The sequence below is a fragment of the Anabrus simplex genome, chromosome 7 (genome assembly GCF_040414725.1).
Source record: "Anabrus simplex isolate iqAnaSimp1 chromosome 7, ASM4041472v1, whole genome shotgun sequence".
In the NCBI taxonomy this organism is placed as follows: Eukaryota; Metazoa; Arthropoda; class Insecta; order Orthoptera; family Tettigoniidae; genus Anabrus; species Anabrus simplex.
The window spans coordinates 343,102,586-343,129,075 of record NC_090271.1 but is presented as its reverse complement, the minus strand read 5'-3'; the positions used below and the strand labels follow the sequence as shown (position 1 = coordinate 343,129,075).

General features: G+C 40.5%; 1 protein-coding gene across 3 annotated transcripts in view; it reads left to right on the top strand.

Moving 5' to 3' along the window:
• Positions 1 to 26,490, top strand: part of Dus2 (Dihydrouridine synthase 2) — a 178,787-nt gene that overhangs the window by 28,532 nt on the left and 123,765 nt on the right. For all 3 annotated transcript variants that reach the window (XR_010860788.2, XR_010860787.2, XM_067151832.2), the window contains exon 4: positions 13,229 to 13,516. Coding sequence is in view for 1 of the 3 variants with exons in the window: in XM_067151832.2 (XP_067007933.2) it covers positions 13,229 to 13,516 (288 nt within the window). In the remaining 2 variants the exon portion in view is untranslated. The remainder of the gene's footprint in view (positions 1 to 13,228; positions 13,517 to 26,490) is intronic.

The window sequence follows — 26,490 nt, the reverse complement described above, 5'->3', positions numbered from 1 at the left end:
TGTAAGTAGGGTACATCCTGCTTCATGAATTTACCGAGCTCCTGGACCTTGCTTTCGTGTCTGAAAAAGTCACTAATAATACCCTGTGTGAAGCAACAGAACAGTTAGTACAATCAGATCATTCTGCGCTTGAGCTCAGACTTCATATTTCCGGTGTTCCTCGTTTACCACAGACTACAAAATCATTATTCGTTTGGACAAAAGCAGACTTTTCTCATCTACAATAAATATCTTATCCCGCTGTCCGTGGAACTTGCTCGAATCCTGTCCATCTCTTGATGCCGCAGTTGACTTGTTTTGTGACTTACTGCACAGCGCTCTTAAGGACGCCGTACCTTCCCGCATAATGAAGACTAGGCATCTTCCCTCTTGGTATGATTCCGAACTTACAGACAAAATGCGGGCAAAGGAAAGAGGAAAGAAATGAGCTGCAAGGTCTTCACTTCCCTCAGATTACAGCGAATTCACGACGCTAAGAAAGGAATACAAATAAATGCAGCGGAGAAAGTATACGGATTATGTTGGGTCTGCTGAGAGATTTTGAAAAATTATTAATTGCAAATCAAAATCTAGGCGGCTACCTTCTATGATAATGAAGACAAGGAAATTAACTCACTGAAAGAAATTCTGGATAATTTTGCTGACACTTTCTAAAAATTCCATCCACCCAGTGTTCCGTGTAATTTTCACACCGAACAATTCAGGGAAATTAACTTATCATCAGTGGTAACTTCGGCGTCGGAAGTCTGCAACATCTTGAAGTTGATGGATAGGAAGAAGTCTTGTGGTCCAGATCACATTTCAGGAATTGTGTTACATGAGTGTGCTGAGGAGCTGGCAACCCTACTAGCCACGATAATCAACTGGTTTCTTCGTTCAGGCAATTTCCCGTCTGAAGAAAGGATATGTTATTCCAGTCTTTAAGAAAGGTGACAGATCTTTATTTATCAATTACAGACCAGTAGTTCTTCTTTCACTCATTTCCAAAGTAGCGGAAAGAGTCGTATACAAAGCCATGTACAGTGCAGTCAGTGGTTTAATTAATATTAACCAAGCATGGTTTTGTCCAAAAACGCTCAACTACCACCAATCTTGCTGTGTACTCCCACTTCATATCTAGCGCTCTGGACAATTGCAAGTAGGTTGATGCCGTGTACACGGACTTTTCCAAGGCATTCGACTCAGTGCAGCATAATGCTCTTCTGACTAAGTTGTCAGCATATGGCATTCATGGAAGCTTGCTTGAATGGTTTAAATGCTATCTTTACGAAAGAAGGTATTTAGTAAAATAAGAGCGTATAATTTCTCGTCCTTATAGCCTATGTCTGGCGTTCCACAAGGTTTACTACTGGGACCTTCATGTTTCCTTCTATTTGTTAATGATCTGCCATCACAGATCCATTCGAGCAACTACTCGCTCTATGCTGATGACCTTAAAATCTACAGGGTGATTGAAAAGATGAGTGATAGTGAATTGTTACAGTCTGATATAAATAATATTAGTGATCGGTGCAAAAAGTGGCATTTAACCCTAAATATTTCAAAGTGCAGTGCAATATCGTTCACAAGAAAATTGCAAGTTAATGTATTCAATTATCATATAAAGGATCAAGAAGTGAAGCGTATTAATAAAATTAACAATCTTGGTGTTATTTTTAGTAATCAAAATGGTCGATCTTTCAATGAGCATGTGTTAAATATCGTTAACAAGGCATTTAAAACTTTAGGCTTCCTCAAAAGAAATTGCAAGGGGATCCCGTCACATCAATACTTAGTTAATGCCTTAGAGCGAATACGGATCTGATTCTCGAAATGGATCAGTAAAAAGTGTTTCAGTATTAAACTGTCATCGACAGATTATGATTTGTTTTGTACAAACATTTGTATTGAGTCTAGGCGCAGGTATGTCGATGCATGTTTCATACACAAATGTATCGCTAATTTCATTGACTGTCCCAATTTACTCCAGTTGCCACCAATTCATGTTCCTTCTTGCAATACCCGACAGGCTGTCACCTTTCACTTACCCAGGTGCAGAACGGAAACACACAGGAACTCTTAAATTATGCAGGCCCTAAGATCCCTGAATGAAATTAGTGCGATAGTGGATATATTTCAGTCGTCAGCCAGTGAAATTCGCAGACATCTTATGGATGCTTCATAGACAGAGTGTTCCTTGTATCTTGTTCTGTGCATTTGGTAACTGAAAGTTATACTTCACTCCTTTGGTCATTCCAAATGTAGAAACACTTTTCTGTTTCATGTCTTTTTCTTCTTCCTTATGTTTTTGTAAATATGTACGTATTATACACTGACTGACAGAGCAAATGCAACACCAAGAAGGAGTGGTCAGGACTTTATGCCAATTGCAGGGTAGACTGACGTCACTAAGGTATGCTCATGATGTGAAATGCGCCGCTGTGCTGCGCACGTATCGAACGATAAATGGGACACGGCGTTGGCGAATGGCCCACTTCGTACCATGATTTCTCAGCCGACAGTCATTGTAGAACGTGTCGTCGTGTGCCACAGGACACGTGTATAGCTAAGAATGCCAGGCCGCCATCAACGGAGGCATTTCCAGCAGACAGACGACTTTACGAGGGGTATGGTGATCGGGCTGAGAAGAGCAGGTTGGTCGCTTCGTCAAATCGCAGCCGATACCCATAGGGATGTGTCCATGGTGCAGCGCCTGTGACGAAGATGGTTGGCGCAGGGACATGTGGCACGTGTGAGGGGTCCAGGCGCAGCCCGAGTGACGTCAGCACGCGAGGATCGGCGCATCCGCCGCCAAGCGGTGGCAGCCCCGCACGCCACGTTAACCGCCATTCTTCAGCATGTGCAAGACACCCTGGCTGTTCCAATATCGACCAGAACAATTTCCCGTCGATTGGTTGAAGGAGGCCTGCACTCCTGGTGTCCGCTCAGAAGACTACCATTGACTCCACAGCATAGACGTGCACGCCTGGCATGGTGCCGGGCTAGAGCGACTTGGATGAGGGAATGGTGGAACATCGTGTTCTCCGATGAGTCACACTTCTGTTCTGTCAGTGATAGTCACCGCAGACGAGTGTGGCGTCGGCGTGGAGAAAGGTCAAATCCGGCAGTAACTGTGGAGCGCCCTACCGCTAGACAACGCGGCATCATGGTTTGGGGCGCTATTGCGTATGATTCCACGTCACCTCTAGTGCGTATTCAAGGCACGTTAAATGCCCACCGCTATGTGCAGCATGTGCTGCGGCCGGTGGCACTCCCGTACCTTCAGGGGCTGCCCAATGCTCTGTTTCAGCAGGATAATGCCCGCCCACACACTGCTTGCATCTCCCAACAGGCTCTACGAGGTGTACAGATGCTTCCGTGGCCAGCGTACTCTCCGGATCTCTCACCAATCGAACACGTGTGGGATCTCATTGGACGCCGTTTGCAAACTCTGCCCCAGCCTCGTACGGACGACCAACTGTGGCAAATGGTTGACAGAGAATGGAGAACCATCCCTCAGGACACCATCCGCACTCTTATTGACTCTGTACCTCGACGTGTTTCTGCGTGCATCGCCGCTCGCGGTGGTCCTACATCCTACTGAGTCGATGCCGTGCGCATTGTGTAACCTGCATATCGGTTTGAAATAAACATCAGTTATTCATCCGTGCCGTCTCTGTTTTTCCCCCAACTTTCATCCCTTTCGAACCACTCCTTCTTGGTGTTGCATTTGCTCTGTCAGTCAGTGTATATTGCTTAGTTATAGTAGTAGTAGTAGTAGTAGTAGTAGTGGTAGTAAATGCTGTTAATATTGTTATTATTTGAATTTATTATATTATCTGTAATTGGAGAATTAATAACTCTAATGATGATTTTAAAAAAAGATTATTTTAAGCAAGCCTTGGACCTATGGGAGTAACGGAGTCCCACTCTCATTTGACAGGCGGGGGCCTCCTTAGAAACAACTTGGTGAACGAAATGGAATTCGATGGGGAGCTATCAATATTAATGGGGCTTATGGAAGAGAGAAAGTAGAACTGGCTGAGTCAGCAAAGAGGATGCATCTGGATGTGCTAGGAGTAAGTGATATTCAGGTAAGGGGAGATAACGAGGAAGAGATGGGAGATTATAAAATGTATTGACGGGTGTTAGAAAGGGAAGGGCAGAGTCTGAGGTAGGGCTCTTTATCAGGAATACCATTGCACGCAACATAGTTTCTGTTAGGCACGTAAATGAGCGAATGGTGTGGGTAGATTTGACAGTTGGAGGAATCAGGACTAGAATTGTGTCCGTGTATTCACCATGTCAGGGTGCAGATGAGGATGAAGTTGACAAGTTTTATGAAGCATTGAGTGACATCGTGGTCAGGGTCAACATCAAGGACAGAATAGTGCTAATGGGTGATTTCAATGTGAGAGTTAGAAATAGAACTGAAGGATATGAAAGGGTGATTGGTAAATGTGGAGAAGATATGGAAGCTAATGGGAATGGGAAGCGTTTGCTGGACTTCTGTGCTAGTATGGGTTTAGCAGTTACAAATACATTCTTCAAACATAAGGCTATTCACCGCTACACATGGGAGGCTAGGGGTACCAGATCCATAATAGACTATATCTTAACTGACTTCGAATTCAGGAAGTCTGTTAGGAATGTACAGGGTTTTTGGGGGGGGGGGATTTTTCGATGATACAGACCACTATCTGATTTGTAGTGAACTAAGTATACTAGGCCTAGGGTAGAGAAAGTGCAATCTGTCTGCAAATGAATAAGGGTAGAAAATCTCCAGGACGAGGAAATTAGACAGAAGTACATGGATATGATTAGTGAGAAGTTTTGAACAGTGGACAGTAAGCAGGTTCAGGATATAGAAAGAGAATGGGTGGCATACAGGAATGCTGTAGTAAAAACAGCAAGGGAATACCTAGGAACGACTGGATGAAGTGAGAGAGCATGTAAAGGTAAAAAGGCTTATCAGAAATGGCTCCAAACAAGGGCCAATGCAAACGGGGAATTGTACGTATATGAAAGAAACAGAGCGAAACAAATACCATATAATCTTGAATACCACCCGCACTGTTTATTCGAAAATATCGCTTCCAAAATTGGGTCCGGGTCTTATTTAAAATTTTGGGCAATTTATCTTTCCGAATGCACGTAAATCGGGCTTGTTCGGTGGTATTTGAGATTATACGGTAGTTGTTGAATCCAGAAAGAAGTCGTGGGAAGATTTTGGTAATAACCTGGAAAGGCTAGGTCAAGCAGCTGGGAAACCTTTCTGGACAGTGATAAAGAATCTTAGGAAGGGAGGGAAAAAGGAAATGAACAGTGTTTTGAGTAATTCAGGTGAACTCATAATAGATCCCACGGAATCACTGGAGAGGTGGAGGGAATATTTTGTTAATCTTCTCAACATAAAAGGAAATTATCCTGGTGGTGCTGCGAATAACCAAGCTAATGGGGAGGAAGAAAATGATGTTGGTGAAATTACTCTTCAGGAAGTGGAAAGGATGGTAAATAAACTGCATTGTGATAAAGCAGCAGGAATAGATGGTATTAGACCTGATATGGTGAAGTATAGTGGGAAGGCAGGGATGAAATGGCTTCATAGAGTAGTATTTTTTTTTTGCTAGGGGTTTTACGTCGCACCGACACAGATAGGTCTTATGGCGACTATGGGATGGGAAAGGCCTAGGAGTTGGAAGGAAGCGGCCATGGCCTTAATTAAGGTACAGCCCCAGCATTTGCCTGGTGTGAAAATGGGAAACCACGGAAAACCATTTTCAGGGCTGGCGATAGAGTAGTATTAGCATGGAGTGTTGGTAAGGTACCACCTTCAGATTGGACAAAAGCAGTAATTGCACCTATCTATAAACAAGGGAACACGAAGGATTGCAACAACTATCGAGGTATTTCATTGATTAGTATACCAGGCAAAGTATTCACTGGCATCTTGGAAGGGAGGGTGCGATCAGTGGTTCAGAGGAAGTTTGATGAAAACCAGTGTGGTTTCAGACCACAGAGAGGCTGTCAGGATCAGATTTTCAGTACACGGCAGGTAATTGAAAAATTTTACGAGAGGAATACACAGTTGTGTTTATGTTTCGTAGATCTAGAGAAAGCATATGACAGGGTAACGAGGGAAAAAATGTTCGCCATTCTGGGGGATTATGGAATTAAAGGTAGATTATTAAAATAAATCAATGGCATTTATGTTGACAATTGGGCTGCAGTGAGAATTGATGGTAGAATGAGTTCTTGGTTCAGGGTACTTACAGGGGTTAGACAAGGCTGTAATCTTTCACCTTTGCTGTTCGTAGTTTACATGGATCATCTGCTGAAAGGTATAAAGTGGCAGGGAGGGATTCAGTTAGGTGGAAATGTAGTAAGCAGTCTGGCCTATACTGATGACTTCGTCTTAATGGCAGATTGTGCCAAAAGCCTGCGGTCTAATATCTTGGAACTTGAAAATAGGTGCAATGAGTATGGTATGAAAATTAGCCTCTCGAAGACTAAATTGATGTCAGTAGGTAAGAAATTCAACAGAATTGAATGTCAGATTGGTTCTACAAAGCTGTAACAGTTAGAAAATTTCAAGTATTTAGGTTGTGTGTTCTCCTAGGATGGTAATATAGTAAGTGCGATTGAAACAAGGTGCAGTAAAGCCAATGCAGTGAGCTCGCAGTTGCTGTCAACAGTATTCTCTAAGAAGGAAGTCAGCTCCCAGACGAAACTATCTTTACATCTGTTTTCAGACCTACTTTGCTTTAGGGGACCGAAAGCTGGGTTGACTCAGGATATCTTATTCGTAAGTTAGATGTAACAGATATGAACGTAGCGGGAATGATTGGTGGTACAAACAAGTAAAAACAATGGCAGGAGGATACTCGGAATGAGGAGATAAAGGCTAGTTTAGGAATGAACTCGATGGATGAAGCTGTACGCATAAACCGGCTTCGTTGGTGGGGTCAGGTGAGACGAATGGAGGAGGTTTGGTTACCTAGGAGAATAATTGACTCTGTTATGGCGGGTAAGGGAAGTAGAGGGAGACCAAGATGACGATGTTTAAACTCAGTTTCTAACGATTTAAGGATAAGAGGTATAGAACTAAATGAGATCACAGGACTGGTTGCAAACAGAGGATTGTGGCGACGTTTTGTAAATTCACAGAGGCTTGCAGACTGAATGCTGAAGGGCATAACGGTCTATAATTATAATGTATGTATATGAGTCTTGCAGCTAGGGGTCTGTGGTGACATTTGAACCACTTGGTAACATTTCAGTCAGTTTACCTTGTGCAGTTCACAATACAAGGTGAAGATGCTGCAAGGGCAATTGCATCGGTGCAGGATGGATGCAGCCGAGGTCATTGGATCATCTCTCAGTAGCATTTACTGTGCAGTGCAATACTACAGAGAGCTCCGTACATAGGAGCAGCACCAATCTTCTTAAACACAGTAAATTAGGTAGACATGAAATTGACAAGTTTATAACAAGCCTCAAGTTTGTTTTATCCAATTATTTTTCTTTTAACAACATGGTTTATCAGCAAGAAGGTCTACCTATGGGAGCTCCTGCTTCTCATATACTGACAGAAATATACGTGGACCTCTTACAAAAGGCCAAAATTCTCAATAACATTAAAGGAATCTTTTTCTGGGCCAGATTTATTGACATTGTTTTTTTTTTATAGTTGATGAAAGGGAAACACATAGTGAATCAGTGTTAGATTATTTTGAATGAGATAGAACCATATATTAAATTCACACTACAATCAGATATCAACACTCGCTTCATCCTGTAGCCTAAGAAAGAGTGGCACAGAGCCTTCAGTATCCCAATGTCCAAAGAAAATTTTAAGAAAGAAACGAATATAATTTATAGCTGACAGGAATGGTTTTAAAAACAGTTTTGTGGATAAAATTATCGTTTGAATCAAAATCAAACCTTCTACCAAGCTACTCAAAGATTCCAAAAAGAAAGAAAATAATGTCACGTTCACCTTTAACAACGATAAAATCTACCAAATTACGAACATGTTCAAAAAACAAAAATTTAACATAGCTTTCAGAACAGCTGATAACAATTCATCAAAGCTTTCACAATAATAGTAATAAATACATGAACTCCACATTATACAAACTAAATTGTTTACAATGCCAAGCCAGTTATTTTCTTATTCGCTACCTGGAACACACTAACAGTTTATTTGCCATGAACTTCCACAATAGAACAAGATACCTTACTCTCGACATAGACCAAAGAACAAACCCAATGGTAACCTGAAAGAAATATCAGAGAATCTTGACATCCTATCGGAAGAAATAATGAATACATTCTTTGAAGAAAGCTCAACGAAAATACAAGCCCGCCCCCAATCACCATATTTCCCCGATCCCCTCACTTGCCCGCTTCATCCAGCGAACAACAATTCATACACAGCACACTGCTTGTCTGCCAGGATGTGTAACGACCGGCAAGGAATGTCAATACTCAGATGTGTCATATTCTTTTTACCTTTCGATCTTGTTTGTGTTTATACAATTCCTCAATAACCTAATTTCATTCCAGATTACGCCACGATTGAAATCATACGATCCAAGGCCAGCTCTTCAACTTTACACAAAAAGTTCCCCGTGTTAGCGTAATTTTACCCACAATGATTATTATCCATTAAACCACTAATGGAATGCATTTTACGATTACCATTATAGAACCAAGACTGAACTGCTAGTTATGAGTGTTTTCTCTTAACCTGTGTGTGAATAAACGTAAAATTCTATACATGATCAGTAATGAGATGTTCATAATTCATTAAATCATTAATGGAACACATTTTACGATTCCACGAACCTGCTACGCTGCCGTAGCAGGGGGAGAGGTGATCCCAGGTGGCAGATAGGGGGGTCCTAACCGGCTTGCCGGTGGACTTGAGGGAAATAAAATATCTCTCGCGGACCAAACACACTACCCCCTGCGGGTGGGGGACGCACATGTAGAATACACCCGCGGTATCCCCTGCCTGTCGTAAGAGGCGACTACAAGGGGTGACCAAGGGATGCTAGTATTAGAACCATGAAACTACTAGTACCATCACGCGGGGAACACCATGGGTCGCCTTTACTTAATAGTAGTACTACTATATTTGGTACACAATAGGTTTGTGATTAGTAGCAGCAGAGAGTGGTTCCCTTGTGGGTTTCCAGTACCCGTACGTCGTACCCATGTGAGCAACACCGCAGGTCTGGGCGTAGCCTGTGAGTTGTACCACTATATGAGCGACACCGTGGGTCTGCGTTGCATGTGATTAGTACCCCCTATGTGAGGAACACTACGGGGCCCGTGGGATCGGCACCTGTGACTAGTACACCTAGGTGAAGAAACTCATCGGTTTGCGTTGGCTATGAGTGGCGCCATTGTGTGTGAAACACCATAGGTCTGCGTTACCTGTACGAAATACAATCCTTGTGATTAGTACCCTCTTGTGTGGAACACTGTGAGTCTTTGCTACTTTTGATTAGTACCCCAACAGACAAATACCATGGTTCTACTTTACTCACGACATGTACCAATCTGTGGGGCCTTAGACGTGGATTTTGCACCCCTTTCGACATCAAGCATCCTTGATTCAGGATTCTGCTTTATGAGTGGTCCCTTGGTCAGTAACAAATTATATATGATCCTTTTTTTGAGTTGAATCCACTAATTTTTTTGTTTTCTCATTTTTGTTGGGTTTTTTTTTTTTTTTGCTACATGTCTATCCATTCCTTCTTCATGACGATTTTTTTTGGTCAGTTTATGATTTTCAATTTTGTTGTCATTTCATTTCGTACCATTAGGGGCCGATGACCGCGATGTTAGGCCCCTTTAAACAACAACAATCATCATCATCATCATTTTACGATTAGCATCATAGAAGCAAGACTGAACTGCTAGTCATAACCTGTGTGTGAACAACGATGGGATGTTTCAAATGGATTTCATAACACCACTTTATATAAGTAATAATAATAATAATAATAACGTAAATGTTTCCACCTTTTCAATACAATATATTCACAAAATTACAAAATTATACGGTACTAGTTTCGACCCATCTAGGGGTCATCATCAGCCGTATTGGAGCAAAGATCATTTGTGGCGAAATCCTAAGACAATATTATTTTAAAGAATTAGGATTTCGCCACAAATGATCTTTGCTCCAATACGGCTGATGATGACCCCTAGATGGGTCGAAACTAGTACCGTATAATTTTGTGAATATATTGTATTGAAAAGGTGGAAACATTTACGTTATTATTATTATTACTTATATATTATTCTCAGTTCAATACGGACCAAAAACATGAAATTCATAACCATCAATAACACCACTTTGTTGTCCATGTAAATTTGATTTGCTAATAACTTTCATTCTTTTCTAGTCCAAAGAGGGACAAAACTTGTACCTATAGCTTTAACAATAAAAACTTTTGTAAGTATTGTAAAGGTGGAACTTTTAATGTTAATATCTTTAAATAGTTTCGTTCGTCGGCTGCTACTAGTTTCCAAGAATATGTTTTTCTCCTGCAATTCTTCTTAAAGTCTGTTGGCTCTGTGGAGATGTCTCTGATGACTGATGACTGATCAGGCCAATCTTTGCATGAAACGTGCGGGCACACAGGTCGCATCTAAAGGTGGGTGGAGGAAGCAGTTGGATCTGACGTAGTTTCCACATTGCATGGGTGTCAATTTCTTGTCTGCGACATGCCTGCTTAAGCAGTGAGACACCTTCTGCAATAGCTTCGTGCCAAAGAACATGGTTTTGTGCAGTTGTTTCCCAGGTGTTAGTATTTATGTTGGTGCTATTCATAGTCCTCTTAAGCTGGTCTATATAACGTTTCAATTGAGGACCTTCAGACCTTTCTCCATGACCAATCTCACTGTAGAGAAGTTGTTTAGGCAGTCTGCTATCATTCATACACTGGATGTGACCAAACCCATCTAAGCCGATGAGTGATAATGAAGCCTTCTATGCTCGTCATATGCATGTTGTCAAGAAGTAGGTTACAATAAGCTTATCTTTCTTAATTTATTTTTGCACTTTTATTTGATCAAACATTATTGTCCATGTATTAAATCTAATACACATCAAAACAAATATAATAGAACCAAGTAGCACTTCCCTTTCCCTTCCATCCCTTCTGCTCTCTTCTGAACTGAGTTATTGCTTTCCCTTCACCCCCAACATGAGAAACCTTGACCAAAGCAAGGAGACTTGCTGCAGTCCAGATGTAGTCACTGGAGATAACTGATGGTTAGCAGCTTAAGATGAGAACAGAAAGCTTTCTCAGAGTTACAAAGGTGGACTATAAAGGACTTCCGCTTGTTCATAACATCACCAGTTCGCAGTCATTGATAAGGTTACATATATGCGTGTGGTTAAAAGTGATTTGATAAAGTCTGAAGATATTCTTGTAGAACTACGTAATTAGTGTTTCAGCAGACTTAAAAGCTTTTGAGCTTCTTCGTGCCAAGCTTGATCCATGCTCAACTGCGATTGAAGCAGCCTCTCACCTAGTTTCCATGAACGATTTCTAGATTTTCATAATTTTGCATATTGTCTGGTGTATCTGGAGACACAGATCAGCAGAGTTTGGAGACCGTTACTCTTTGCCAGATGTTGGAGGTTCGAATTCATTGGGTCACACTAACAAGCCTTAATAACAACAATCTGGGAGAGGAATGTTGATAGTGGCGATAAAAGTACGAGTGCACGTCATTCTGTGTCGTTTAGTCTTGACGAGGACTGCTACAGCATAGTTGAAACATCAACACTTTTAAATGTCTTCATTGCCTAATATCCCAGAGAACAACAAGTTCAAGTCTCTTTCCTCACTTACAGCTTATTAGCGTTTCTAGCTCACTTTCACTAAAAAATTGACACAAGTGTGATAACAGATATAACTTGCAAACGATATTCTCTCACACATGGGTAACTAATGCAGATATCAAGCTCGAATTATTATTATTATTATTATTATTATTATTATTATTATTATTATTATTATTATTATTATTATTATTATTATTATTATTATTATTATTAGTATTTGTATTTGTATGTATGGCTATGAAGTGATGCACATTCATTTAGTATTATTATTATTTACGTAGTTGAATGATCGAATTGTGTGTGAGGTTATGTCATGAAACATGTGTTCTACATAGACATTTATATCAGTTGAGTTAATGTAAATACCTTTAAATTAATATTATAATTTATTCTTACCTGTATGTATAAATTGTAATCCATAATTGTGGAACGCACTGTAACAACCAGAATGGTAATAGGCACTGAAACGATTGAGAATATTCCGTACATTATAATCTGTATTTTCATGAAGGTAGGTTTTTTTTAAATGTAGCTTTCTAGAAGCCTGGCCAGGCACATATATGAGACGATCTTGACGGTGTTGGGTGAGTTGTTGAACAAGTTATGATTTGGAAGTTAGTTACTGTTAAGTGAGTTATTATTTGGAAGTTATTGGAAGATTATACTTGTGACATGCATTGGATGTAGTCGCCATATTGAAGTGTTGGTAGTAGTTGTTTGTGGTGTGAGTGTTTTTTTGTGACAGCAGGAATCAAGGTTACATGTGTGTCTAATTTGTAGACAAATGTAAATAAAATAATTGTACCAACTGACACCATCTTGTGGATACGTTAAAATCAAGACTCCGTGATGCCATCTTATGGGAAAACAAAGTACATGGAACACAGGCTTGCTGCTCTTCAAAGTAAGCGTTCGTATTCCAGCAGTGGTCAGTAGCAGTATAAGGAACTGTAATGCAGTTATTCATGTTTACCAGAAACGACACAGAGGTATTTCTAGCATGTTTGTTTTTAAGAAATCCAATATATGGCAGTAAATACGAGAGAACAGTGTTCATTGTGTTAAATTTGAGAAAATAGTGACAGGTTTAATAAGTATTCTCACTGAAGAAGTTTAAAAAGCTGATGGACATGGATTTGAGGGATGATATATAGACTCTCTCTTACTTTAATAATTAACATGGGACATGTGTTAATACCTGACCAACAGTCAGTAGACATAGGAATCTGTGACACTATCATTTCTTGCAGACAAAGCCAGTTTTTTTCAGAGTAAAGGAAAAGTTGTATTGATAAAGTTGTTAGTATCCCATTGTGCTAAAGATACTTTTCTGTTACAACTTTTACTTCAGTGCTGCATTTTTCTTTAACTTCACAGTGGAGGATCAAAAGAGATGGAATGTTATGAAGACATAGCAAGATTTCGAGGCGAGACTGGTTGTTCGAGCGTAATGCTTGCCAGAGCTGCAGAATGGAACTGTTCGATCTTCCGTCCAGAAGGAAAACTGCCATTAGACGATGTTATAAAAGCATACTTAAAATATGCTGTAGACTATGACAATGCTCCAGCCAACACAAAATACTGCGTACAGAACATGTTGCGAGAACTACAAGAAACTCCTCGAGGAAAGAAGTTTCTTGAATCGCAGACACTGGAGCAGATATGGTAGGTAACATCCTTATAGAAACTATTGATTATGGATTTTAACTTTTATTCCTGTTTGAGAAATATTTGTGAATTAGTGTAAAGATCTATAGAATGAACAAAGTTCAAAGTGAAATTCTTGCCATGAAATGATGGGGAATCAGAAGGTCAGTGCTTTATTAGCTATTCATAATTTTTTTATCACACCAGCGCCAACTAAATCTCAGCGTCTTAATTCAGTTTGCTTGCAGATTTAAACTTTCTGAGAAATATTTGTTGGCGCAGCGGCGGGGAGGGGGGGCGTTCCCTGCTGTGAGCTTGAATCCAGGAGATAGTGGGTTCAAAGACCACTGTCAGCAGTCTTGAAGATGGTTTTATACCATCCCATCATAGCCCTACGACCTATCTGAGTCGGTGCGACAGAAAGCAAAATTGTAAAAAATAAAGTAAATACTTGTAATTTATTGTAATCCAAGATTTATAGAGTGAACAAAGGTCACAGAAGTCAAACACTTGTTCTGCTTGGAAAATACCCAATAAATCTTAAGCCTCCACAATCCTCTGTTTACAACTAGCTTTGTGACCTTATTTAGTTCATGCCTCTTATCATCTTGGTCTCCCTCTGTTTCTCTACCCTCTACAACCAAGTTCATTATTCTCCTCCTCACATGGCCCCATCAGTTGAGCTCATTCCTACCTTAGCCTCCTCAGTCCTAGTATGCTCCTGCCATTGTTTCCTCCTGTCATGTCTGTTACGTCTAATTCATACGGGATTTATTGAACCTTACAATATATTGTTCAAATCCATAATAGCCTAAGCAAGTACATAATGTATAAACTCCCCTGATTAAGCACAATGACAAAATAATGGTTTGATTAGTAATTTCAAACAAATGGCCCACGGTCAACTCACTTCTGGAGAGCCGTAAGCCCTGTGAATAAATCTAATCTACAGTTATTAGTAACGAACAAGCAGTGATCACTGCCCGGTGGAGTCTGTTCTCGCGAGGCTACTCACGTGACAATAAGGATTTTAAACTAATAATAGCTCCTACCAGTAGTGCTAACTGCTGAGTGGAGTCTGGTGCTGACCATAAGACTAAGAAATGTTACGCATCCTGTTTAGGTTACGTAACACGTAAACTAAGGCGAACGGCTACTGCAAGCGACCCCTGGCCCTGACCCACATTTTCCTTGCCTGAGTTGGCCAGTCTGATATTACGATATCACTCCTAGCGGACTTACAACATCACACTGCACAACAATGCACTGAATTTTCTGCTGCCTCAGGACCTTCCTCGTTACCATTTAAATTCCTTTCCACTTGTGTGTTTACATACTCATTTCTTACTTCACCACCACTTGCTGATTTCACTTTTCTTTCACATAGTTTCTTCACGACACTTAGGAATAAATTCAGATTCCCCTTGATGCTCCATTCTTTGGAGATCCACGCAATAATTTTTAGTTTATCACCAATTCTACATACTTCTTGTTGTTTATCACTTAGGTTCTTTTTCCTTAGCTTTTCTGCCTCTACACACGCTCCTACTAACTGTAAGTAATCTGACCTGTTCCCACATAGAATGCACAGTGTATTGTCTTTCCTCCTGCTCCATCCCTTGTTCTTGTGTAACCCCAAGAGCCACCAACTTAAACCCCTTCTCCACCTCCTATCTCCAAATCTTATGCTAATATTGGAGACCTGGACTACCTCATAAAATAAACTCAGAGAAGCTCTTTTTCCTACATTCTTCCAACCATCTTTGCCTTTGTGTATCCTTTATTCTAGCTATCAGCGCTCTCTGACTTCTGCTTGCTTTCCCTTTCCATGTCTCAAACCATATATAATCCATTCCTACCTTTTTGCCAACCAACTCTCTATATAGAGTAGAACCCCGTTTATCTGAAATAAAGGGGGCGGAGCCGCTTTGGGTGACACATGGTAAATATTTTCAGAAGTTAAATGTCGAAATAAAATTCATCAACTCTGTGTAGCAAAGCTGCATACATAATGCCACTCATTGTATAAAATCAGTGATTTTCTTCTGAATTTTCTTAGTGCAGCTTTGTCGCACCTCCGTTTAATCAACAATACATCAGCTGATATGGATTCATTGCTTTGTTTAACAAAGCGTAAAGAAATCTGAAATAATGAAAACAATTCTTTTGTTACTACTGAAATAAATACAGTGTTCGGCTCCATGGCTAAATGGTTAGGGTGCTGGCCTTTGGTCAAAGGGGTCCCGGGTTCGATTCCTGGCAGGGTTGGGAATTTTAACCATAATTGATTAATTTCGCTGGCACAGGCCTGGGTGTATGTATCGTCTTATCATTTCATTCTCATCACGACGTGCAATTCGCCTATGGGTGTTAAATCAAAAGACCTGCACCTGGCGAGCCGAACTTGTCCTCAGACACTCCTGGCACTGAAAGCAATACACCATTTCATTTCAACTGAATACAGTATACAGTAATTTTATTACAGTACCGTAATTTAAGTGTTTGTGGTAGGCCTACTGCATTTTAATAAAAATTTGAAATCAATCTTACCTCCATTGCATTAAATCCATCATCTGCTGTAGCTCAATTCTCAAAACTGCCATTGTCAAGGTCAGAGTCGTCTGCATAATCTTACGACGAATAATAATAATAATAATAATAATAATAATAATCATAATAATTCCTTTGTCCAACTCGGCGGAATGGTCAGTGTACTGGCCTTTGGTTCAGATGGTCCCGGGTTTGATTCCTGGCCGGATCGGGGATTTTAATTGCTTCTGATTAATTCTTCTGGCTCGGGGTCTGAGTGTATATGTCTGTCCTAACACTCTCATCATATTCAGAAAACATACCACACTACCAACCACCACAGAAACACGCAGTAGTGATTACATCCCTCCATATAGGGTTGGCGTCAGGAAGGGCACCCGGCCGTAAAAGAGGGCCAAATCCACACGTGCGATGCAGTTCGCACCTGCGACCCCACAGGTGTGGGAAAAGAATAATAATAATAATAATAATAATAATAATAATAATAATAATTTTGCTTGTTCAAGGAAAAAATGTATCATGGAACAAAGTAGAGGGTAAGAACCTCTTTTGTTTTATGCTACATGTGCATTCTGGCATAAGTCATAATATAAAAATAGGGTTTGCGTACAAGCTCTCGGCACATATAGCAAGAGAATTACAAATATCGACGGCTAAGAACGAGAGGGTAAAAACAAAATATTAATATAAAATTTTGCCAGAGCATTTCGGTTAAGCGAAGTTCTACTGTACATATATTTTTCTTGCTGTTTAAATGCCTCCTCTACCACTCTGCTTCCTTCCCCTCATCCAATAGTTCAACACTCTGCTGACACCCTCTACTTCTATGTATTCTCCACGTAATAGGAACGCCCCCATATTCGGTGTACACTGAGGTAGACCCATAATGGTCTTCCCACCCTCCTCTTCTGTTTAATAGTACTCCTAAGTACTCTATTTTATCTACTTCTTCTATTCTTTCCCCCTGTAGTATCCAGTTCCTCTCCTTATTTCTCCTCCTTTTCTTTTGAATAGTTATTACCTTCGACTTACAACTGTTAATTTTTAAAGCCCACTTCCCCGTGAACTCCGACAACTCCTTCAAGCTTTTTTGTTAACCCCTCCTGTTAAGGCCATAAGAATAACGTCATCTGCGAATATCTCTAGCTTCTGTACTACCGGTACTGCCCATTTTGTTCCTCCATGCCCTTTCAAGACATCTATAGATATAAAATAACCGTGTATACGCACATTATAACTGCTCTTCAGCACAAGGCTCTATCGTGTATGAGATAGTTATAAGCAGTAATGTTAATGCATGGCAATTGTTATACAACGCTTATACAGTCGCGGGACCTAGTTTAAGAAGTGTATAAGACAATCTATTGCATTTAACAGTATTTCTGCGTGCTCATATGAATACCATTGGTGGTGTAATTTGACGAATTGTATTAATTACGAGTTCAGTGACTGAAGTGGATTGAAATAATGAACAATTGTGACGATTTAGCGCACAATATTTTAGGTATCGCCTGTTTAGGTTATGCACAATAGAGTCACTGAGTCTCTCTTGGGTGTCTATGGCTGAATTTTAATGAATTCTTGCCCTAGCCGTCTTACACCTCCCGAAGAAGAAGAAGAAGAAGAAGAAGAAGAAGAAGAAGAAATCATAATTGTAGTCAAACCTCCCAATTTGTATGGTCAAGCTGCCAGTACTGCTTTCATCAATAATTACTTTTGAGGTGACGAAAAATGAAGAGCAGATATTATGTGACTAACAGACGATGTTCTTTGCAAATTCATCTTAATTTATATTTATTAGTAAGATGGTTATAATACATTGGTGCCGATAAAACAATTAATAATACAGAGCTTGATAGTTGCAGTCGCTTAAGTGCGGCCAGTATCCTGTAATCGGGAGATAGTGGGTTCGAGCTCCACTGTCGGCAGCCCTGAAGATGGTTTTCCATGGTTTCCCATTTTTCACACCAGCCAATGCCGGGGTTGTACCTTAAATAAGGCCACGGCCGCTTCCTTCCAATTCCTAGGCCTTTCCTATCCCATCGTCGCCATAAGACATATCTGTGTCGGTGCGACGTAAAGCAAAAAAAACCCAAACAAATATATATATAAAACAAAAGTTTTGTCTGTACATTGCTCAGAATTTGAAAATAATGGTATTTCTGTATCGATCATGTCCACAGTAACAAGAAAATGCAGTTTTTACTTTTCCATAATTTCTGTCTCTGTATGTATGTATGTATGTATGTATGTATGTATGTATGTATGTATGTATGTATGTATGTATGTATGTATTTACACCCATCACGAGAAAACGGCTGAAGGGAATTTAATAAAAATCGACATGTAAAGTCGGTTGGTAAGCCGCTACAATCTAGGCTATACATCATTTTATTCACGCTGAGTGGAATGGTAGTTTAGGGGAAGGCCTAAAATTATTTCTCAAATATTTATATTATTAGTGGTCATATCGATGAATACTACATAACCAAAGTTATATAGAATTAAATTTCCAATCATTTACGTCATGCGTTTTTACCGTACCGGCTATGAAACACAGATATTCATGAATTTGGATTTTTGTTGCTAAGTCCATACCAACGACGAGCCCCGAGAAAATGGGTAAACAGAATTTAATGAAAATTGGTATATAGAGTCAGGGAATAAGAAACTACAGTTTAAACTATAAACATTGTTATTCACTTTGGGTGAAATGGTAGTTTAAGGGAGGGCACCTAAAATTTAATTTTTAAATACCTATGTTCTTGGTCCTATGGAAAAGTACTACATAACAAAAGTTATAGCGAATACAATTTCCGATCATTTATGTTTTATTCAGTTTTACCGTATCGACTATGATAAGAGTGGTATTTCAGAACCGGAAGACAATTAATAATGTGAAGGCCTACAATATCGAAAGCGCACAACATTGATCAACAATAATATTACACTGACCGTTGTTTGTTGTAATGTTCTTTGTCTCTTATGCTGACATTCAACGCCAATAGATGGGATTACTGCTGCACACCGAGTATAACAGCCTAACTGAATACTGGCGGGAAACAGCGCTGAGGAGTTAGATAACTTTTTTCTTTAGCATGCCATTCCTCTGGTTCATACATATTCTGATACTGCTGGTACGTAACACACTGGTTCAACATAGTATTCCAGCTATTCGATACCTACTCTGATGCGCTGTTTTGAGTGAGCAGTGTGCGCACTTAAGTCAGAGGCTCAGTTAGTAGTAGTAGTAGTAGTAGTAGTAGTAGTAGTAGTATGAACTGGTCTAGAATTCAAATTTAGGCCTATTCCAAATTATAGTACCACAATTCAATAAATAACTCAAAATTCAACCCTGAAAAGAGCCGTTTCTTAAGAAAAGCTTCTTCCTCTTCACTTTTATTAAATCTACATTCATTTTATTCCAAATTAGCTTGGAGGAAAAATTGCCTCCACGTCAGATAGTTCTTTCCCCCGCCAGTGTAGTGAATTGAGATTTTCCGACTCATCGGGTACTCCCAGGAAACAGAGAAGTAAACGGGCATAGTTTTTGCCCTGGGACTATCCACTATTTGAACCCCTCACTGATAAAAGGACGAAGATTGTTCACGTATCACGGATGTCTGCAACTTGGCGATTCCAGCTCTGTAACTTTGGACTGTTAGTTCAGCAGCGTAGTTCTGTTAGTTAAAAGTGAGAATATGTGTGGTTTTTCATTTGATCGAGTATTTCATGTGAAAGCATTGCTTTTAATCCCGCCACTCCTATTGTCATTGTAATGACCCATGTTAATTTCAGTTGGGAAAACCACTAAGAGAGTCTTTCTGAGAATCTATAACGGCAGGCGGAGAGTGAGTGTCTGCCGTTACGGTATAATGAAAACTCCCCAACTGATTTTGACTGACGGTAGGCAAGCTGGCCTACCATTACAATGAAAATTCCCTAACCCAGTCTTCATATGAGAACAGACTTTTGTGACATCCCCGTCGTGTTACTATGGCAACGTTAAGAGCTATGCAACTTAATACAATCTTGCTCACAATGTTTACACTACCTAACCTAGAATTCTGTATACAATTTAGAATTCCGTAGCGAAGCACGGGTACATCAGCTAGTAATGTAATAATAATGAATGTGGAGTTACATGCTTCACTGCTTTCTGAGAAGGAAGACTTTCTTTAATTTCAATTTCCCAGTTAGGGGCCCTTGTCTTTTTGTAACTGTCTCCATTATTCACAATTCTCTCAATAATCCCCCCGAAAATTTGCTGTTAAAAAGACGGAATGACAATGAATAACTATAAAAGAAATTATGGTTGGGCGTATTTTTTTTGTAATAATGTGTTACTGCTTAATAGACTTTTGAAATTGCGACTTAATTATACATTTATCTGCCTCTACAAAGATCTTTCTCAAATTAGAGTACTGGTACGCATAAAAAGGGACATATTCCTTGACATAAAAAATGGTGTAAGTTGAAAACCGTACGTAATATGATTTCCATACTCTGTAGTTGAATACGCAGAAATATGATGTATAAATTCCTAATAGAAATTTTTTTTATTAAACCTTTCTTTTAGCTACAAAACAGGTTTTCCTTTCTCCTGAAAAGTAAGGATTTTGGAATGTGTACCCTTTTCAACTCAACGATTCAATTACAATTGCCTACATTTTCCGTACTATCCCAGTTAGGAGCTCTTGATCTTTTCTTAAGCTTTTCCATTTCTTTCGTGGCGTTCATTACAAAAGCAAGCTGAAGAAATGTTGATATCAGTAGAAGCCAATTTCCAGCTGTCTCACTTTGTGTTGTCAGTGCCTTTTCGATATGCCATGCTACTGTGCGACTTTCCGGAAAGTTTTGCTCGTTGATAACCAGCAGAAGCGATCATAAAGGCGGTGAATGTGCAAAATACGTCGGTGAACTGCAGGAAGAGACTCCTATGCCTTGGAACGAGTGTATACGTGCTGTAGTAATACAATGCGTATACCACGTTTATTAGTAAGAAAAATACAGTATACAATGCTTATACAGGATTTATTCACTGTATAACTGTATAAGTGTTATACAACTGTATAAGGACTTTTTATTAGTAAGACCCTAAGAGTTTTGTCTGTACATTGCTCAGAATTTAATAATAATGGTATTACTGTATTGGTCATGTCCATAGTAACAAGGAAATGCACTTTTTACTTTTCCGTAATGTCTGTATGTATGTATGTATGTATGTGTGTGTGTATGTACATGCATCACGAGAAAACGGCTAAAGGGAATTTAATGAAAATTGGTATGTAAAGTCCGGGAATGAGCTGCTACAATCTAAGCTATAAATCATTTTATTCACGCTGAGTGAAATGATAGTTTAGGGGAAGGCTCAAAATTTAATTCTCAAATATTTATGTTATTAGATGTCCTATCGAAAAATACTACACAACCAAAGTTATGTAGAATTAAATTTCCGATCATTTATGTCTTATACACTTTTACCGTACCATGTGTGATATCAGAGATATTCATGAATTTGTATTTTTGTTGCTAAGTCCACATCAACGCCAAGCCACGAGAATATCGGTAAACAGAATTTAATGAAAATCGGTATATAGAGTCTGGGAATAATAAACTGCAGTCTAAGCTATAAACAATTTTATTCATCCTGAATGAAATGGTAGTTTATGGGAAGGCGCTTAAAATTTAATTTTTAAATACCTGTGTTATTGGTCCTATTGAAAAGTACTACAAAACAAAAGTTATAGAGAATACAATTTACAATCATTTTTTAATTTTTTATTCAGTTTTAGTATACCGACTATGATAAGTCTGAAGAAAACTAAATGTGAAGGCCTACAGTATCGAAAGCTCATAAAATTGATCAACAATAGCATTACATTGACCATTGTTTGTTGTGATATTCTTTGTCTCTTATGCTGCCACTCATCACCGATAGATGGAATTATTGTTGCGTACCCAGTATAACAGCCTTAATATTGGCAGTAAATAGTTCAAGAGTCTTTAGCATGCCATTCCTCCAGTTCATACAGTTTCTGAGATTGCTGGTACATAACACACTACTCTGATATGTTGATAGGGATGAGCAGTGTCCATACATAATGGAATAATGGCAGAGGCTCACTTATGACCTGGTCTAGAATTACAATTTCGACCTATACCAAGTTATAGCACTGTAATTTACAAAATAACTCAAAATTCAACCCTGAAAAGAGCCGTTTCTTAAGAAAAGCTTTTTCCTCTTCACTTTTATTACATTCCACATTCATTTTATTTCATATTGGCAGCGAAGAGGGGGGTTTCTCCTCTGGCTTGGAGGAAAAATTTGCCTCCAAGTAAATAGACTTTTTCCCTCCACCAGTGTAGTGAATTGAGATTTTCTGACTCATCGGGTACTCCTATTAAACAGATGAGCGATAGGTCTTAGTTTTTGCCCTGCGAATCTACACTATTCCCCCCCTCCCCACCGAAATGGAAGCGAGTTCACGGCTCACGGCTGGCTGCGGCCTGGTCATTCCAGCTCTGGAACTTTGGACTGTCGATCGGCAGCATAGTACTGTTTGTTAAAAGTGAGAACATTTCATATGATAGCATAACATTTCTACTGGCGTCATTGTAGTGACCTATGTTGATTTCAGTTGCGAAAACCACTAACACAGTCTTTCTGAGGATGTAAACAGGCAGATGGAGAGTGAATGTCTGCCATTATAATGAAAACTCCCCCAACTTGATTGTGACTGATGGTACGCAAGAGGACTTTCCATTACAACGAAAATTCCCTAATCCAGTATTCACATAAGAAAATACGTTTGCTGACTTCCCCGTCACGTTTCTAGGGTAATGTTAATGGCTATGCAATTTAGAATTCCATAGCGAAGCACGGGTACATCAGCTAGTCATTTATAAATAACAGAAACCAGCAGTTTCCCGCTGGCTCCGCCTGCAATGTACAAAGTATGGTGTTGTTCGTTAGTATCCTCACGGATGTATTTGCAAAGTTTTGAGGGAATAAATTAAAGCACATGATCTGATGTGGTAATAGAATGTAATATTATGTCAACAAAATACTTGAAAATACATCACACAAAGAAATTGAATAAAACGTTCCTTGGGACAACACTACGTGCTGAACTCTTAAAAAGTCCTTCAAAGATCTTTGTCATGGAGACAAATGTACTCATAACTTTCCTCAGAATCAACCAATTTGAATAGTTAAGAGCTGAAATGGACGAGCTTGATCCACTGAGTGTTCTTGGTCGAAAACAAACTCGTACCTCAATTAGAACCAAAGAGACAAAAAATTGAAAATCAAATAATTTGAGGAAGGTGGAAATTATGTGATTTATAATACCTTATGACAAATCTATGCATGAATACCTTTCAGTAAAAAAAAAAAAAAATAAAGAAATTGACCGGATAGGCTGGCCTGACTGACTGACTTTAGTTTTCATACATTTTTTTAAATATATATACACTGACTGACAGAGCAAATGCAACACCAAGAAGGAGTGGTTCGAAAGGGATGAAAGTTGGGAAAAAAACAGAGACGGCACAGACGAATAATTGATGTTTATTTCAAACCGATATGCAGGTTACACAATGTGCACGGCATCGACTCAGTAGGATGTAGGACCACCGCGAGTGGCGATGCACGCAGAAACACGTCGAGGTACAGAGTCAATAAGAGTGCGGATGGTTTCCTGAGGGATGGTTCTCCATTCTCTGTCAACCATTTGCCACAGTTGGTCGTCCGTACGAGGCTGGGGCAGAGTTTGCAAACGGCGTCCAATGAGATTCCACACGTGTTCGATTGGTGAGAGATACGGAGAGTACGCTGGCCATGGAAGCATCTGTACACCTCGTAGAGCCTGTTGGGAGATGCGAGCAGTGTGTGGGCGGGCATTATCCTGCTGAAACAGAGCATTGGGCAGCCCCTGAAGGTACGGGAGTGCCACCGGCCGCAGCACATGCTGCACGTAGCGGTGGGCATTTAACGTGCCTTGAATACGCACTAGAGGTGACGTGGAATCATACGCAATAGCGCCCCAAACCATGATGCCGCGTTGTCTAGCGGTAGGGCGCTCCACAGTTACTGCCGGATTTGACCTTTCTCCACGCCGACGCCACACTCGTCTGCGGTGACTATCACTGACAGAACAGAAGCGTGACTCATCGGAGAACACGACGTTCCGCCATTCCCTCATCCAAGTCGCTCTAGCCCGGCACCATGCCAGGCGTGCACGTCTATGCTGTGGAGTCAATGGTAGTCTTCTGAGCGGACGCCGGGAGTGCAGGCCTCCTTCAACCAATCGACGGGAAATTGTTCTGGTCGATATTGGAACAGGCAGGGTGTCTTGCACATGCTGAAGAATGGCGGTTGACGTGGCGTGCGGGGCTGTCACCGCTTGGCGGCGGATGCGCCGATCCTCGCGTGCTGACGTCACTTGGGCTGCGCCTGGACCCCTCGCACGTGCCACATGTCCCTGCACCAACCATCTTTGCCACAGGCGCTGCACCGTGGACACATCCCTATGGGTATTGGCTGCGATTTGACGAAGCGACCAACCTGCCCTTCTCAGCCCGATCACCGTACCCCTCGTAAAGTCGTCTGTCTGCTGGAAATGCCTCCGTTGACGGCGGCCTGGCATTCTTAGCTATACACGTGTCCTGTGGCACACGACAACACGTTCTACAATGACTGTCGGCTGAGAAATCACGGTACGAAGTGGGCCATTCGCCAACGCCGTGTCCCATTTATCGTTCGTTACGTGCGCAGCACAGCGGCGCATTTCACTTCATGAGCATACCTCAGTGACGTCAGTCTACCCTGCAAGTGGCATAAAGTTCTGACCACTCCTTCTTGGTGTTGCATTTGCTCTGTCAGTCAGTGTATAACATTGGCGAGAGTTTACATCCTTGTTTCAACCTGATCTTACACTCTGTAGGCTCATTGATTACATTTTTTTCTATCTTGATACAACAATAAACCTTACGATAAATCACCTCGATCGCCCATGTCATCTTCCTAGAGACTCCCAACCTGCCTGATTTCTCAAACAGTGCGTCCCTAGTGACCGTATCAAACGCTTTTTCGAAATCTCTGGCGGCCAAGTACACACAGCCTTTTTCCCTACTTAAGTATTTGTCTATTATCGTCTTCACCATTATATTATCTGTGGTCCTCCGTGTAGCATTGATATTATTGAATGTTCTTCTGCCCAGGTCATTAACCTATTTGCCAGCACCACTGTTCTCCCTGGCGATCGTCCTTTGTTACTTTTTTTCTTTATTGATTTGCATTTGACAATACACCCAGCCCATGTGAACTCTTTTCCTATTGGTAAGCAAGTCTCCAATAGAGCAATGATGTTGAAACTTTCAACCACCTTTATCACCTCAGTATTACACATTTTACTTAGTAAACCTTCAATATTTACAAATCCTACCTTCAAGTCTAGTTATAACGTACCCTCTCTACCTTCCCCATTACCTTCTTTATTTTTACTCCTTGTCACCATCACCCTTTCCTTTTCTATCTCCCTTCCATCATAACATGACGATTTCTGATGATCTTTCCTATCTTTTTCCTCTGTACCTTTGTTTTTCTTCCCCCACAAATCTTTTAAGCTTCTACTTCTCCCCTTCATCAAATTGCCTTTCCCTTCCCTGTCATCCAGTTCCTTCTTTATTATACCCAGCTCTCCTGGGCTCTGCAGTAGGCCACCTCCACCTCCTGATCCCTTTGACTTAGCCCCATACTACCTCTCACACTTGCCTCTTTGTTAGTTTCCGTTCTTACCTCTATCCTTTGCTCCTCTTGACCAGCAGCCTGCCTTCCATCTTCCTTTGAACCCAGATCCTCTTCATTCTTGAGCTCTTCTTCCATGGCTTTCATATCTGCTACGGTCCAAAATCTCTTCCATTTTCCGTTGGAAACGACCAGCCGCTGCCCACTTAAATGCGCCTTCAGCCCCTGCGATCTTGCTTTCCCTTGATGTTTCCTTAGTAGTGTACCGGTAAAAGAGCCCGACTGTCAGATTATATTTTAAAGTAGGCAAGAATATAGTTCTCAGGGCTAAAACTGGATGACTAGTAGTTAGGGCTCGGTACAGGAGGTAGGGTCCTATCTACAAGAAAACTTTGATTCTGACTGAACATGAGTTTATTCATATAAGACATGAAATTGCACATCACCTCCAGGTAGATATAAGCTGTCTTCCACATAGTCCTATAATATGGCTCGGATTCTCCAGTTCACTAAGCCGAGCAGGTTGGAACACGTTCCAGAAGATTCCAGGGACTCCGTACAGAAGCGGCTGGACTGTCTGGGTTGGTAGAAGGTAGAGATGCCTCGAACTTTCGAGGCCCAGGTTGAACCCCGATGATCCTGGTGATGTTGCAGATAATCATTTACTACCTCAGTCCAATGTGACTGAGAG